The sequence below is a fragment of the Diadema antillarum genome, unplaced genomic scaffold (genome assembly GCF_040938485.1).
Source record: "Diadema antillarum isolate AM-2024a unplaced genomic scaffold, OU_Dant_1.0 seq00001690_RagTag, whole genome shotgun sequence".
Classification (NCBI taxonomy): Eukaryota; Metazoa; Echinodermata; class Echinoidea; order Diadematoida; family Diadematidae; genus Diadema; species Diadema antillarum.
Window position 1 is genome coordinate 146,603 of NW_027272385.1, and position 17,481 is coordinate 164,083.

Genomic DNA, 17,481 nt, shown 5'->3' on the forward strand with positions numbered 1-17,481 from the left:
AAAACACTGATATTTAGCAATTCATCCAAAAAATCTTGGTCAAAAACTTGTCAGCTCAAGGTGTTTTCCCCAAGATTAATGGCAATTCTTCCCATGATATGGCCATTGAATTCTAACAGCATACTTTACTCAATACTTTACAGAATACATTATCTGCCTTGTCTTGCATGCATCTTAAGATACCACATTGCACATGTCAAAGAGTCAATACTGCGTACTGAAGTATCATATTACTCATAAGTGTTTCAGTTTGTTGGAGCTGCGATTGGCACAAGAAGCAAAATGTCAAATTCACATGAATCAATTACAATGTATAATAGATTGCTTTGAAAAATGAATAAAATATGCCTGACACTTATGCATACCAGTGGTGGATCCAGAGAGGGGTGCACCGAGCATGCTCCCCCTTTTTATTTCTTCTTAAAACAAGAGATAAAAAGCAAAAAAAAAAAATGAGAAAGGAGGGGGGCGTGTGTGCGCCCCCTTTAATTTTGCAAAGGCACCTCCCCTTTAGGAAATTCCTGGATCCACTCCTGCATACAAACAAATTCCCATATGTCACATCATAACCCAAGTTCTTGGAAGTGTATGCACATTCATATCTAGTAACAGTCTGTGTACTGCTGAGTGATATTTCAGCGCATGTGTATGTTGCAGAAATCATACCTGCCCATCCTGCCTATAGAGAATACGCTAGCACAATGGTTTGCACAGTGTTCTTAGCTGAGCAATGATCAATGCACTACAACATATGATTATTTTCCTGAACCAACCTCCGAATTGATTGAAAGAACAATGTTCCTGTTTCCCAGATGTAGGATATAAGTAGGATAAGAAGTTAAGATCACATAGCTGTTGTGTGGATGCAAGTTTTAAGTACCCGCTAACAGTCTGCATAAGCTATCGCCGAGGCACATTACTGGGCAAGGGAAGATGTCAATGATACATATTGTTTTTCATTGGCCTTGTTCAGAGTCTAGCCAGTCTGTGCGATAGACCTCAGTCACCCCTAACTGGTGGCGGAACCAGTTGATAGTCTTCCTCCAAGCCACTTCCTGGCCACGACTGTGAAGCTTTGGATCACCTCCACAGGTCCCAAAGAGATCTGAGGCAAAATGGACATTAAGATTTAAAAAACCACAATAAAATCCAAGTGGAGAGAATTTCATGTGGAGAAACACATCTAGATCTGCATAAATACCACATAACAGAAAAAAAACAGAATATTACATTTTCTTATCTTGCACACCTTGTTGCCTTCTACTATGCAAAGAGAATTACTGTGTTATTGTTGATTGTTGATTCCACATTCTCAATCACTTTTTTTCTCTCTGGCTTTATTTCCTGTTACATCTTTCAGACATTCACATCTTCATCACTTCTCTCCCATATCCCCACAATTTTCCAACCTTCTCCTTCCCCGTCTCCTACCTCCTTTCTGGTTCATCTTTCTCCTCCCACTGACTTCCAAACCCTTTGCCCAATTCTCACTCTGTTCTTCTTTACAACTGCACCTGCCACTTATTCTCCAGTCTCCATTAGAACAACCTCGACTTCCAGCTCACTGCTGCTGTTTGACTGCCACTAATTTGCCTTCCTCACACTCTCTCTACACCTCTTCTCTCCTTCACTCTCCTCTTTCTTCTTTCATAAAAAAAAAAAGAAGTTCTTTTGAGGACTTCACAAACATGGTGTTACCACAAACCTTGCTCAATCATCTACTACATCACCATGAAAACTTTCATATAAAGTGAATCTTGTTTAAAGGGATGGTTTAGTTTTGGCCGAGACGGAGATTCAGATTTTTTAACTTTTTGCGAGATAATTAGAAACCAGTTATGAAATAGAGCATACTACTACAATTCTAAGAGGAATTAAAAGCCTATTTGATGAAAATCGGTTTTGAAATGAGATATCCAAAAATAAATTAAAACAAAGAGGTAATAACAAAAGCTGGGTCCCATCTTTTATAAGCGTATCCGGGCAATTACCCCCAGAGGGCAATTACCCCCCGGCTAAATACTGGTTAGTGGTAAGGTTAGAGTTAAGATTAGGGTTAGGGTTAGGTTTAGTGTTAGGAGTTTGGGTAAGGGTCAGGGTTAGGTTGAAGATTAGGATTAGGATTAGGGCCAGGGGAAGGGTCCGGGGTAATTGCCCAGGGGGTAATTGCCCTAGACCCTTTATAAGGACCTCTTGGGTTTTGGATATCTCAGCCAGTTAAAAACCGATTTTCATCAAATAAGCTTTTAATTCCTTTTTAGAGTTCTATGTTACATTTCATATACGGTGTACATGGTTTCTAATTTATCTCGCAAAAAGTTAAAATGTGAATCCCCATCTCAACCAATACAATTCCATCCCTTGAAAGGCACATAGACCCGGTAGTTGCAGGGGCGCTGTTGGAGAAGAGTGCCGATCACCGTTCGTATTGATACGAAGATTGCCGAAGTTGAGCTGTCGTTGCCTTCGTCGTCTTCTCTGCGCATCACACAGTCTGTAGTGACGCCAGGGTGCGTGCTTCTTAGTATGACGTCACAGAAGAAGTTTGCTTAAGCTGTCATCATCAGCCGAATCAAGAGCCCAACTGTGATCGGACGACTGACTATAGTGGATCGGACTTCTTCGGACTCATAAAAATGGGTCAAAGCGTAAGCGCCAAAGAGGAGTCGATAGCATAAGTCTCAGCTGTAGGATCCTTGCGCCGTGTGCCGTGTACGCAGGGAACTAAACCACCGGGTCTATGTGCCTTTAATTGCGTTATATTGGTACCTATTTTTGCACCAGGACTGATGTTGGAAAATCTGCAGAGTGGTAGGTATGGCACATCCACAAAGTGGCCGGTGCCTCTCAAGAAGACAGCTTCAAACAAATGATGTTTTCCAACATTCTGGAGTCGTGTGAGCATCTATCAACAGAGAGAAGGAGAATAACGAAGACACTATCTCCATATCATTGATTTCTGAAAACCTGCAGTGGCAAATATCCCGAGTTATGCAGCTGGTACAAAAGGTGTTAAAAAAATACAGCATGGTATTGCTGCATATGCACTGTTTCCATTTAGGGCACAAAAATATAGAACAAACATATACATGTAACTGAGTTTGAACACACTTCTTATCTTAAATTTCCCTAAATAGCTAAATGACTTCCCAAGTGGAAATTTTACTAGTAGACGGAACATAAGCTGGGTCCCATTTCATAAAATTTGGTATCAGTGACAACTGCCACATTTCTGTGACAAATTTGCTGTTAGTCAATCAGATGCAAGGATTTCAGTAGCTTATAACAATTACGCCAATTTGTCACTGATAAGTTTTATGAAACGGGGCCTGGAATCAACTGTATGGTATTTACATATTTCATTACGATTTTTACAATGTTACTCTTAATGAATTATTAAAATAAAAAAAAATTATATGAAAGTAAAAATGGCGTAAGGGCAATGACATGTTTTGTGCTATTGTTGTTTTTTCATCTCAATTATATGCATACAAAGGGCCTAAGCAAAATGCTCCCTATTTCGATGTGCACATAATGATCAACCTCAAGTATGCCCAAAATGCTTGTGGGCCACCAGGAAAAGATGCAGTTTACATGAGAAAATTGACTTTATTGATCTACCTTTAATTGGGGGGGGGGGGGAGGGGGGGGGGCTATGCACACATTTACATCTGCATGTCATTGTCACATGATATCTAATAATACAATCAGCATCATTATAATAGTCCACAACAGCTGCCATCTCTTTTTTAAAATAATCTCATTTGATTGCAGAGTAAGATTTGCACTGAATACATTGTACAGCCATCTTTCTGTGAAGGCATTCTTTTGTCAAGAACTAGTCAAGTCTACCACATTAATGCTTACTATGTGGTTAAAAAACAAAAAAAATGTTTACATTTAGTATCTAGACTAGAAACCATTTCCAAAGGCTGCACTTACAGCTGTGTCTGTGTGTGTCTGTGTGAGTGGGATGTGAGTTTATGTTTCTTGCCGCATTAATACCATCCCTGTATCATGCTACTCCTCATTCAATATCTGGTGAAAGTGTAAAATGTGCTGCTTTCTTCAGTGAGAAAAAGTTGAATTATTGAATGAAATCTCCAGATGTCACTGGGTTAAATGAAAGCAAGGAAAGTCTTAGAGACACATGGGAAATTTGGTGTGTCTTGAAGTGAGACTACTCACCCTGTTAGTGCGCTTCAGTGACGATACGAACCTGTCATCTCCTGGGATGAGGAACAGCATTGGAATGTTGATATCTTCCACCTGTACACACATTAATGCAAACCAACATACAAGATAGTGCAATCCAGGGAAGAGAACTTGAAATGACACTCCAACTGCCATAACACACAAGATTAAAGTTTGCAAAGGCAGAGTCAGCGTTTTTGAAACACTGAGCCACAACGCTGATCCAAAATGCTATTCAGAAGGGTACTGTTTATGCTCATTTTATTTTTTAAAGCTCAAGAAAGAGAGGATTGACAAACATGCACTGTGCATTGTCGAAACACTATGTACATGATTTTGCATTCATGCTCCCCCATGCGGTAAACGTGATTAGAGAGAATCGCTGATTAGAAATGTACATTTTTGTGCATTTGAAATCATCATTTTGAAACTGTGTTTCTATCAATGAGAGCTGGGACACAACAATGTTTTGCACTAATTGTCATGTTTCAAAACACTGATTGTTGCCCCTACCCCCCCCCCCCAAAAAAAAAGGTAAGCATACAATGCACCCTGACTGAAATTGATCATAATTTGTTCTGATTTATATCCATGCAAAGTCTATGAATATATGAAAAACAGAACATAGTCTGACTGTTCAGTCTTTTGTTAGAACTTCAGTTCATATCGTGATCACAAAGTTTCAGCTGTTTATTTGTATTTGACATTGAACTATGACCGGATTTGTTTACTAATTCCCACACTGTCCACATATTGGCTGCATAGTCCCACCAAGACTCTGTTAGACAGGTGTATGCTATACCAAATTGGCAATCTATTACAGATAAATACTAATGGCACTTTCTGATGGAAACTGAAAACAATATTCCTGTCATGCCAGTTTATTTGTATGCTTATTTAAATTGTTCGTTTTGGCAGAATGTTATCTTTATAAGACACTGTGCATTGGATCATCCTTGTGACAACCGGTATCAGTATCACAATCATCATTATCACCATTACAATCATTATCACCATCCACATCATCATCATCATCATAATCACAATCTTCAGCACTTACTGGAGTCACAAATTCTCCCGAAGGAATGACAAGCTCCTCAGTGATTGTCCAGTACAGTAGGCCATCTTCTCCTTCGAACACCTGACCATCGAAACTCGGCTGTCTGAAAAAAAAAGAAATTCTCCAAAGTGTTACAAAAACAGTACAACAAACTTCCATAGAATTAGCTTTAATTGAGTTTGAAACTGATGGTTAGGGATACTGGCTGACGATTTATATATTCTTGTGAACTACAGAAATTTCATGTAAAAAACTTATTTTGGTTGCTTTTGGACATTGCATTCACTGGACAATATGATGTCTGTGTTCTTCCTTTCCTTCAGTGCTATCTGGATATGACTGGATTAACTTTGGGTGAAATAGAAGACATCTGCCTTTAAAAGTTACACATGATCCAAATCTATCAAGATTTGCTACCATAACCTCACTATATCTCACTTCGTTCATGTCATTGAGGTGGTAAAGTATTTGTATGTGACATTACCAACTATCATGCGCTTCCACAGACTGCATTGAAGCATTCACATACTGCAGTTTACTTGCTGCACACTGCAGATATTACTTGGCCTGTTTTAGACCCTACAGTTAATCTGTCATGTGGTTGATATGCAAACAATGCAACACTGTTTCATGAAAAATTGAGCACCTGTGACATCAAATTCTCACTCATATTTCAATTGCCTAAAACTGATATCCAACATGCAGAGAATGTGCACATTACCACAGGCTTTTCTTTCTTTGAGCATCACAGAAATGTGACAGCCAATCAAAGTCTGGGAGCATATGATGTTGAATTTAAGAATGATTTACCCTTTTTAATACTTTTTTATAAATTTGTACAACTGTATTGACATAGAGTAAACTGTACTACATGGGTTACTTAATAATCAGTCTGTGATTGCACATTGCTGAAATACTAACACATAAGGGTAAAAGATTTTTCTAATATTGTTATTGTTAACCTATATACGGTGTCCACAAAGAGCAAAGATATCAAAAGTGGGGTGATAGGAACTCCCGACTTTAGACACATCTTAAAGGGATGGTACATGTGGAGGCGAGGATTAGGCTTTTAAATTTTTTGTGAGATACCAAGAAACCACTTTATATGAAATAGTACAATACCATTCTAAGACGAAATAAAAGTTTATTAGATGAAAATCGGTTTTAGAATGGCTGAAACATCCAAAAACAAAGTAAAATAAAGCGATCATAATAAAAGGTGGGTCCTACCTTTTATTACGATTGCTCTATATTGCGTATCTCGGCCATTTCAAAACCAATTTCCATCAAATAAATGTTGAATTTCTCTTGGAATTACATGCTCTTTCATATTTCATAAGTGGTTTCTCATTATCTCACCCCAAAATGTTAGAAACCTTAAGTTAGGTCTCAACCAAAACTATACGACCCCTTTAATTTGTACTTTGTGAACAATGTTGATAAGAGTGAGAACTTTCTGTGGTCTTTCGCTCTAAAGTCCACTCTGCTATTTGATCTCCTCAAGTCTTTGGAGTGTCTGATGACAGTCTCTACACCAGGCTCAGCAGATTGTGAAAAATTGATGTCGCACATTCTCAGCGTACTTTGACCAACCATGATAACTCAGATAATGATAGTTGATGTCAGGAATATACAGATTATAATAACTTATGGGTCTAAAATGCCTTTTCGGGGAAGTCACAAAATCGATCCATGGCATAGAATTTCAATCTCTTCAGAAGACAATCTGGATGTTCATGATATTATCAGCCATCATCTACATACCATTATTACAAAAAGAAAAAATAATAATACAGTGGCAGAATTTTGTTTTCTTGTTTACAATAAAAGAAAAAAAAGAAAGGGGGGGGGGGGGCATTGGGTGCGTGCCCCCTTAAATTTCTGAAAGAAAGGTACGCATGAAATCACATGATTAACCCTAGAAGTGGTACTAGAAAGTATGCATACAGGCGTGCAGTTCTTCTTTTTTTCAGCTTGTCAGCTGATTAAACTCTAAAGTGGCACCAGAAATATAAACTGCTTGGTGCCCCCACTTCATGAAATTCCTGAATATCCCCAAGGTCATTGTGAGTTTCTGGTACTCACAGGGGTACGATCCGAGTTCCGTCTGGTAGGACAAGACCTACACCAGTTGGAGGAACGTCGCTGCTTCCCGTAATCGACAAACACTTGATGGGAAGTCCCGCTATTCTGGCTACGGCATTCATGGCCAGATAGCTGCCAAGACAAGCAGACACTATTCCAACTCTGTTGATGTCCAGACGAGGATGTTTCCTGATGAAATCGATGATGTCCTGGCAAAGACAAAAACCAATGCAATACATACATAGAAACTTCTAGCATACATATGTTTGAAGAAAAGAAAATCATATATATCACAAAAATTCTTTACCATAACAGTAAACACTATGCAATAATATAATCATAACATGAAATATATTGATAATGATAATATTTATTGATACCTAAGTTATATCACTACTAATGTTGCTCCTATGCACTGATAATTGCAGAGCACTTCTCACCTACAGAGCAATTGTGACAAAATAGACTAAAAGATTTAATAACATGTTGAAGAGTTATCATGGTTTCACAGTGAATTCCAATCCAAACTTTTTCATACAAAGTAATGCTACAGTAGCTACCTAGATTTATTCTTTAATTCTTTCAATAGTTATTCCAGAGTCCAAAGTATAACACTGAGTATGTTTGTTTCTGCCATGGATTCAAAAGTATGTGATCTTAAGCATATATGACCAACTGAATCACTGTGAGGTGTATCCATTTGACGATTGACCAATTGGTATTTTACCAATTTAATCTTTATCATACAGGGTTGATGTGGGGTATTAGGTGAGCAAGCTTTTAAATTAGCTTGGGCCAAGTACCATAAATAACATGCTTTGCCTGAGGGGTAACTCAGGATTGTAAAGCAACAAGAACATGGGTTCTTCAAGCAATCAAGGCAACAACATGAGACTTTCTCATTAACACGCTCTGATAAGAAAGACATGATCATTGCACCTGTACTAAAATGATTAGTTTCATTGACACTCCACTTAACACACCAAAATCTCACTTGAAAATTGACAAGAAACTTGAAATATGTCCACACTCTGTATGATACTTGCTGCTAACTTCTTTTCAAATGCATACCTGGTAAAGCTCCCTGAAAAAAAAAAAAACAGCAATACAATACACAAAACTGCACTAATAAGTCAGAAAGAAATAGATCAATTAAGAAAATATATTTCATGTCACGGATAGGGAACCCCTGAAATGAGACAGTCGTTGCTGTTTCCTTTTGATTGACAGATCTCAGTCACCTTACACAGATCCAGATCATCCTGAAAGCAGATAATACTCACAAGGAAGATTTGCATGTCAAAGTAGGTGATGACACTACTCATCAAGTCTGCCCCAGCCCTCATCTTCTTGAAGTAGTCTACACTGATGGTGGCGAACCCATGGGAGGCCAGGAGGGAAGGGCGATCTTCTATCAGGTACGGCACCCCGCCCCTTATGTCGATCAGGACAGGCATCAGAGCAGCATCACCTGACCAAAGAGTGGAGAGATCTCCTTGAAATACCCATCTATAATTTGTTTTTATGCCGAATCTGGATCATACGACCTACTTTAAGAGAAACAGTTTTTCTGAATCATAGCATTCTTCAAAATATAACAGAACTCTGATTGATGCACATGTTTCACCTTTTACTCAATGCTACAGTTTGAAATCATTTCTACTGGTTATCCTTGTAGCACAAAGAGCTTAAATTGGTTAACATCTTCGAGTAGATTTAAGCCAAATTACCCTTCTGCTGCGGAAGATATAGGCATCCTTCCGCTTTGCCATGAGTGAGGGGAATCCTGTCCACATAGTCTGCCAGGGACCACCTCTCAGCAGATGCCTCTCCTAGCAGTTGGCCAGCAACATCCACAACTTGGAAGTGATAGACAAATGGCTTCTGGATGTTCTTCTTGATGAGCCGAGGCCACTTGGATGTATCCGTGGCAACCATACTCCACAGAAGTCCATGTGGTTCTACTCCAGTGTAGTTGCCACCAATGGAAGGATCATTCTGGACTACCAATACGAAAGAAGATGAAGAACAGTTTTGAACTTGTGATACATCCCATAGCAAAGGAGCACATGATGGATACTGTTGAAGTCATTTCAAGTGATCATAACTGCTGTTTTTAACTGCCAAAATAACATCAGTTTACATGGTATATGTGTATATAATCATGACATGGTTGTACCTACTGTAATTCACAACTTAGTCAAAAACTGTGTCTCATGTTTAGTCTTGCCGAGAATTGACTAATCTAAAATGACAGCTTTCATTCAAAACATCTTCAAAGTATTTTTTTTTAACATAGAACTTGTTTTTATCAGGTGATACCCATGAGTATTAGCAAAGGGGCTACAAAGACATTTCCCCCTGCTCACCTGATACTTGGCCTGACCTGTCAGCCACATACTGTGCGCTTGATTCAAAGTGATATCGTCCACACTCTGATGTCACATGTGCTCGTAGGGTCACCTCCTGACCTGGCTCCAGGCCGCTGACCCTGATGTCCAGCAGTTCATCACTGAGGCCAGACTGAGGATGGACATGAAGATGTGTCTCTTGACTCTGGTCAAGGTCAGACAGAGCTGTGCCTTGATCACTTGCAGTTACTGTTACATTGCTGCTAATTTGGCTTCTTGATGAACACTGCCTCAGGACTGCACCATCACACCTACTACTTACTCCATCTCCTCTAGGCCCACTGCACAGGTGGTTGAGAAGGCATCCCAGTCTGTCTCGACCTCTGCCTTCAGTGTTCATGGCACAATGTACCTAGGTTGTGGGAATCACATATCAGGCATTATAATCAATGCCACAAGAGTGACTTCATGCAATATTTCAGTGTAAGGGTCCTTGCCTAGCTATGATGTAATTGTCTCCTTACACTAGATGCTTGTGTTATGATACGATACCCTGATTTCATGGATATTACTGATAATAGATGGAGTGAAACATGTTAATCATCTTAAGGGACCTGTGCAATGCAATATGCATATGATGTGGACTTGTACCGATATATCTCAAAATATCAAATACTCTGTTTCCATGCAATGGCATTTGTTAAACATATAAGCAGCATGGAGACTTAAAAGTGATGCTCGGTCTAGCCAGGGATTCTTCCCATCTCCCTTGTCTAGCTAGTGGAAGGTGCATTCCAATGTCATTTGTTAGTACCGGTATCATTTCAGTACATTTGCAGTGATCGATATTGACAGAAAATGTCATTGACGAAATCTTCATTTTGAAGGTTTTTGTGGGCATATCCATTTGAGAAGTCGAAAAATTTAAAGAGATAATGACACATAGTTAGGTATTATTTTGGTCACAGTGATGTTGAGGGTCTCAATATCATAAATCAACACAAATCAACATGCATTTACATTGTATAGGTGATGACGTGCACTGGTGAACCCCTGAGCTGATAGTAGCATGTAGCATTCTACAGTAGCATTCTACCGTGCTAAAGCCACTAGACAGTAGTAGAGCTTACATTATTTCCTCTGACCCAGGCAGGCAGGGGATATGCGATATTACCCGTCACACAGATGGGTGATTCCTTGGCAATGTCTGATTTTTATAAAACTAGTAGGCAGCAGCATTGTTGTCAATTAGTTCACACTTCACAGTAAATTTTGGTGTAAGTACGTGTAAATTTAATCCAGATTCCTTGATAATGAAAGGTAGCTACAAGACAGTTCAATATCTGCCAGTCTGCTGCCAGTGTTATACTATCTTCTTTTGTTTTGTGGCAAATGATTATTCAACTCATTTGAGATATATCGAAAAGTAAAAAGTATTAAACCCTCTAGGCTCTAGTAGTTTTCTACTAATTGTAATGCTAAAGTGACAGTCGTCTGGCCCTATATTAATTTAATTGAATCGGTCTATGGACTAGTGGGTCTATTGACTAGACTATAATTAATTGCCGTAATTACTGTCACTGCTGCTCTGATGAGTAGTCTACACTCTATCTTCTTCTTCTTCTTCCATGAGAGTGACCACAATCAACTTGCTGCTCTGTCACTTTCGGGGAGGTCTAAGTTATGCAAGTCTTCAAAGAGTTCAAGTAAATTTAAGTAAATTTAGTCATTGGTAGTTGCAGTAATAATCATCATCCAAATAAAATAACCAATAAACTGACAAGTCCATCAATAACTAATAACAATAATATTAATCAAATATCTAACTAGACCTATACACAGCCCAGTCGAAAGTCGCTGGTTGGGCTACACTCTATCCTATTTTCATCGGCACTATCGTGAAATAGTCCATCACTCCATTCACCGCCATTCATTTCGTCATAGCCGGTGATAACCCCGTCGCGGGGCGCTGTAACCACATGGCTGTAACACAGTAACGGTACGTATTTGTCCGTATGGGGTCGCTGCTGCGGTAAAGCCGGTGACTGCTTTCAACCTCCATAGACTTTGCACATAGTGAAGACGCACACGCAAAAAAAAGAGGGGACCGATATCACGATTTAGCCTTTTCATCTCGCAAACAAAACACACGGTTGCGATTCTACGAACCTGTTCCATTGTTAAATGAATAAAAAAAAATGAAAGCTGATTCCACTACTCACTTCCACAACTTATGCCCAGTTGTTTCAGCACTTTGTGGATGGAGGGCTGGGCCTGGCGGAAATCTTTCCGCGAAGATCTGTGTCCAGGCCCGTAGCCAGGGGGGGTGCGTCGGGTGCGTACGCACCCCCCCCCCCCCCCCCAAATTCTGAAAGGTCCACTTTTTCATAATAACGGTTTTTAGCAATTCTCAAGATAACAATCCAAATAAATATAAAGACACATTATATGCTACGTAAATGTGGAAGAGTACGTTTAACAATGTTAAAAATAATTGTACGAAACCCTTTTGTTGTATGAACCATCGGATCGTCCCCATGCACACAAACACAAATGTTATGTATCAATTTGTGCGAGCTATTATTATATTGGCACTGCATGCCATGGCCCTTGGCGCGTGTGACCGGTGTTTTTTTTTTTTTTTTCCACTGGCCGCCCGAGTACGTGCGATTCGTGGATGACATTGAGGTTGACACTTGCATTTTTTCACAGGAACAGAGGTAAGTGGATGAAAATCTAATAGCCTCAAGTTTACATATATGATAAAAATTAAAGAAATTTCCTCGAAATTACTATAATCGAAAACCTGAGACATTTTATATCTACGTCTCACAAAGATATAGTACATGTATATTTAAGTACATGTTGGCATGATAATGCCTGGGGATAGATTATTATGTCAACTATTTTCCATTATGAATGCATGCTCCAATCAAATTGTGAAAAGGTGGTCATGAATTAGCATTTCTTACGAACGATCAGGAGAGACAAAACAAAATGAAAGGCCTGTCTTACTCCAGTTCTCTATTAGTTATACATTTTCTCATGTTGTGACAGTTCGATTGGTTCTCATTTTAAAGTGAGCCAAAACCTAAGAACATTCTCACTTATAATTTCCAAAGAGTATTATGCAGGCACGCAAACTCAATTTAGTTGTATTTCATTTAAATGTAATGGGTAAGAGGGTATGAGAGAGAATGCTGAGCTATGAAGTAAAATGGTAAAGTAAAAAGTTTGTCAGATAGTATTACAAAAGCCTGAATATTGCAAGAGCTCCGGAGTAAAAACAGTCAGGGAAAAACCCTATGTATGATAACATTGTGAGAGCGTTAGACTGCATTGTGACGCGTCGTTAGTTAATTTACATTCTTTATTCATATTTTTCATAAAAAACACAGGTAATGAGCCGGATTGGGTTAAAATTCTCACTTACAGCTTTGTAGAAGTCTGAGTCAACAGTATCACACAGTACTTCAAGACGTATTAGTACAAACGATTTCTTGAGCCTGCACCGTTTCAGGCTCTGTTCTGGATACGGCGGTAGAAACTCATTCTTTTTTGTTGTTTATTTTATCATTATTTACTAATCTCTTTTCTAACTTACAGGTAGCGGATTTCTTTGCAGGCCAAATTCGGAAATGTACTGTTGATTATTACTTATACATTTTCTCATGTTGTGACAGTTCTATTGGTTCTCATTTTAAAGTGAGCCAAAACCTAAGAACATTCTCACTTATAATTTCCAAAGAGTATTATGCAGGCACGCAAACTCATTTTAGTGGTATTTCATTTAAATGTAATGGGTAAGAGGGTATGAGAGAGAATGGAAAGTGCTGAGCTATGAAGCAAAATGGTAAAGTAAAAAGTTTGTCAGATAGTATTACAAAAGAAACTCATTCTTTTTTGTTTGTTTATTTTATCATTATTTACTTATCTCTCTTCTAACTTAAAGGTAGTGGATCTCTTTGCAGCCCAAATTCGAAAATGCCTAGAGACAGCTAGTAACCAAATATGCTACTATAGTTTAATAAATAAGAAATAACCATTCCAGTATGTATCTTAGTGTGCACAGTAAGACAGATCAAATCAAATAGGAAAACATCTGATGAGCACTAAGCCTGAGGTCTGAATTTGCATTCAACTTCTTCCAATGGCTAACGGATGTTTAATTTTTGAATTTCACTGACCTCCAAATTTCACAAAGAAAACCTTCTTAGCATGATGGTTAATATGACATTTGACTGATATTGGAGATGTTTGCGAATCGGATCTACTACCCTTAATATTATTAAATCTAAAATGATTATTTGAAAGTTCGGAAATGCTGGAAATATCCTACCGCAAGGAGGCAAAATATAAATGGTTCACATTTACAATTCATTTTGTTTTAAAAATGTTCTTATTTATTTTCGTTTTTGACAAACTCGCATACCAACGGCTGATATACTGTATAGTAAAGTGAATGTTTCATCTTCCAAACAGCATCCAATGGGATGGAAAACTCCAACTGAAAGGTGGACACCGTGACCATACTCGCTAAAGAAAACGCGTAATAGGGGTCGTTTTTTCTCACGGATTAGATGGAAAGTGTGATGTACGAGCGTATATAATCAAAGGGTATCAAAAAGGCCGAAATTTGGGAAAAAGGTATATTGTTCAATCATGATGAAGTACTTCTTTAGGGTGCAGGAAATATTTAAGGAATACTTGTTTTTAAGGCCCGAAAAAATCATATGATCATTACTCGTTTAGGGGCCATTTTGAAAGTCCATGTATGAGCATGGTGTCCACCTTTTAATTGTCGCTACCCCTCCCGGGACAGTATCAAAGGACCGTTTTGTTAATTAACGCAATCCCCCCTTCCTTCAAAAATCCTGGCTTCAGGCCCGCTAACGCGGGTATACAATAGAAAAAATAAAAGTTAAAACAACACCAGGAAAATCACTATTCTCAATTTTGCGGCGCGCTACGCGCTCAGAGTCTCGAACACAATTAAACTTTGCAACTTCCTGGCAAAATGAGTTTTTACTATTTCCTAGATGAAATACCGTAACGCGATTGCATGCAACAGACAAAAATACAAATTTCCTCGAGACTTTAAAACGTCATTAAAACAGTCAAAATTCACAATTTGCGGCGCGCTTCGCGCGCAAATTCTTCTACAACTTTTGTAGTTCGGTCGTCCAAAGAATATATATATATATATATATATATATATATATAATTGTGTGTGTGTGTGTGTGTGTGTGTGTGTGTCATCATTGGTATTGGTACCGAAGGTCCGTTTTTTTTAGTGACCGCACCCCCCCCCCCCCCCCCCCCCTTGAAAAATCCTGGCTACGGGCCTGGTGTCAGCGGGCAAAGGCAGCAGAGAGAGGAGCGAGAGAAAATGCGATAAAACTGACTGCACTGATTGCGTAATGTTCGGCACGTGAATTGTAGGTACGTCCTTCCACGTGACTCATCACCTGATCGAACGCCTCCTGCTTTGGCGTGATCACGTGATACGATTAGCGCTGCTCGCTGATCATCAGCTATGAACTTTTGATCCCAGCCAATCTTCGTCAGAGGCAATATGGCAATCATAAAAATGCAATATCTTGGAGGGGCTAGGGACGCAGAACAGAGAAAACAAAAGGGTAGGTTGAATTGGGTGTCAATTGATAAAAAGCAGAAGGACCGAGCCAATCAAGGTAATTTAAGAAAGAATTGCTAGCTTCGAGTATAATGAAGAGTAAGTGTATAAAGGGAGAGGTATCAGGGCCAGTGATGCGATCCCAAATCTCATGGATTGCCAATTTCTGAAGGATAAAGATGATTAGGAAGGCAACATCAAACAAGACCAAAACACAAGGATAAGAAATCAATGATGGATCTACGGGGGGGGGGGGGGGGGATTTAGGGGTGTAAACCCCCCGCCCCTTGGAGTGTGTTTTTTTTTTTTAATCTTTTTTTTTTTAATCGTCAGCTGACTTTGTGACAGAAGTACGTGGCAGCAAAAAATTAGAAGTTTGTGTTTCCTGCTCGTCAATATAGTGGGGTAGCTTAGTGAAATTATCGTGACACGGTGGACAAAAGCATGATTTTTTAACCAAAGCTACTTCATGCTATGCCTTCTCAAAAAATAGGGTGCTCCAAAAAAATTGATGGTGGGAAGGAGGTCAGAGGTCAAAGGTCAATGACCTTTGTCTGCAAAATAGGTTTTTGGGCTATTTTTCAAGTCAGGAATATCCAATATGGATAAAACTTGGCAGGAAGAATATTGAGAACAAGTAAAACATTTTGATCGAATTTGGAGTGAATTTTCCAAAGGTCAAAGGTCAAAGGTCAATGAACTTTGTCTAAAAATCGTGTTTTTGCTTATTTCTCCAGGTAGGAAGATTCAATTTTCACAAAATTTGATATGAAAGTTATATAGAAGGTACCAAGAGTATAAAGCAGGGGTCAAATATAATTGTTGATTTTTACGTTGCCATGGCAACCTAAAACTACGGTTTTTGGTTGAAGTTTGTTACAGAAGGCTATTTTCCAGTTTGGAAGAGATTCCATTTGAATAGGTACAACTGATCGACGGGATGTACAGATGTTTGAAATACTCTTGATTAATGATAAGTGGTATGTTGCCATGGCAACTACACAGTTAGATTTTGGTTAAACTTAAAGGAGACTTTAGAACTTCCTTGAATTTGAAGATATTTCCATCAGGGTTGGTATGATTGATCAACAAAAAGTCGCCAGACATAGATTTTTCACCTTCATAGACATGTGGGTTGAGTAAATGCAGCAACAATTAGTAGAACACATCAGTGAGAGTTTGAGGAAAATCGGAAAATCCGTTCTAAAGTTATGAATTTTGGAAGTTTCTGCTCAGTCGAGGCTTGATGAGAAGACTACTATAGCTTGTGATCTCACATGTGTACAATGATATAAAGAAAGAATAAAGAAAATTCAACATATTTTCACTTTTCTCGCATAACAAAAGGATACTCGACTTCTCTCTTTCAGAAGGCAAGGGGAAGAATATTACCCTTACCTCAGTAGCAAGTCGAAGAAATGTGAACTTTATTCAAAAAGTGTGGTTTTGTGAAATTCTCTTTTTATTTTCCTTAGAATGTGCACATGTGACATCATACACTGTGGTAGTCTTTTCATTCTGCAGTGACTGTGCAGATATTTTAAAAAATCATAACTTTTGAACGGATTGTACGATTTTTTCCAAACTTTCTGTGATGTGTCCTACTAATATTGTTGCATTCACTCAATCCACATGTGCATGAAGGTGGACTTGTCCCTTAATTACAGATTCTGAAAGAGCAGACTCTAAGCTTTAAAATGATGTATCGCTCAATTCAAATGGACTCCCCTAACCTATGTATAAATAATTATACTGGAAAGAAAGGACACACTCTGGATAAGTGTGAACCGAGAAAAGAGGCTACAGGGTCTATTTAAGCATTTAATCTTTACCAAGCTGTATAGCTGTACGATGAAAGGGACAAAACACAGGATGTAAACCACTGGTGCAGCAACAATGAAAGGGTTATTGAGTGTGTTTTATTAACACATTCTGTCCATGATTAATGCCAACTTTTAAAGCAGTAGCATTATTCTACTCATTCTATCCATTATTATCATAGTGAAGAGTGTGCAGAGGATTTCAAGAAATGAAAAGGTGGCTCTAAGACATACCTGATTATTCTACTCTCCCCCTCCCCCCCCCAAAAAAAAAGTGTTTGTAGAAAAACTGCTGAAGATACACTTTCCCATTTATTTTATGATCCAAAACTA

At 38.7% G+C, this 17,481-nt stretch overlaps 1 protein-coding gene across 1 annotated transcript; it reads right to left on the reverse strand.

Moving 5' to 3' along the window:
• Positions 1 to 781: 781 nt before the first annotated feature.
• Positions 782 to 10,093, reverse strand: LOC139711711 (acyl-coenzyme A thioesterase 1-like). The gene is made up of 8 exons (XM_071623571.1): positions 9,712 to 10,093; positions 9,073 to 9,345; positions 8,626 to 8,813; positions 7,343 to 7,551; positions 5,255 to 5,357; positions 4,189 to 4,269; positions 2,770 to 2,905; positions 782 to 1,105 (listed from the first exon to the last, which is right to left on the reverse strand). The coding sequence occupies exons 1-8, from the start codon at positions 10,091 to 10,093 to the stop codon at positions 957 to 959; spliced, it is 1,521 nt and encodes a 506-aa protein (XP_071479672.1). The 3' UTR covers positions 782 to 956.
• Between the last annotated feature and the right edge of the window lie 7,388 nt (positions 10,094 to 17,481).

What these genes read in the sequence shown, in the direction of transcription:
- LOC139711711 (XM_071623571.1), bottom strand. Translation starts at nt 10,093, where the DNA reads ATGAACACTGAAGGCAGAGGTCGAGACAGACTGGGATGCCTTCTCAAC. An exon ending in CAGGTCAGGCCAAGTATCAG is followed by an intron (nt 9,346 to 9,711) that starts GTGAGCAGGGGG and finishes TCGTATTGGTAG; the next exon opens with TCCAGAATGATCCTTCCATT. An exon ending in GGAACTCGGATCGTACCCCT is followed by an intron (nt 5,358 to 7,342) that starts GTGAGTACCAGA and finishes TTTTTTTTTCAG; the next exon opens with ACAGCCGAGTTTCGATGGTC.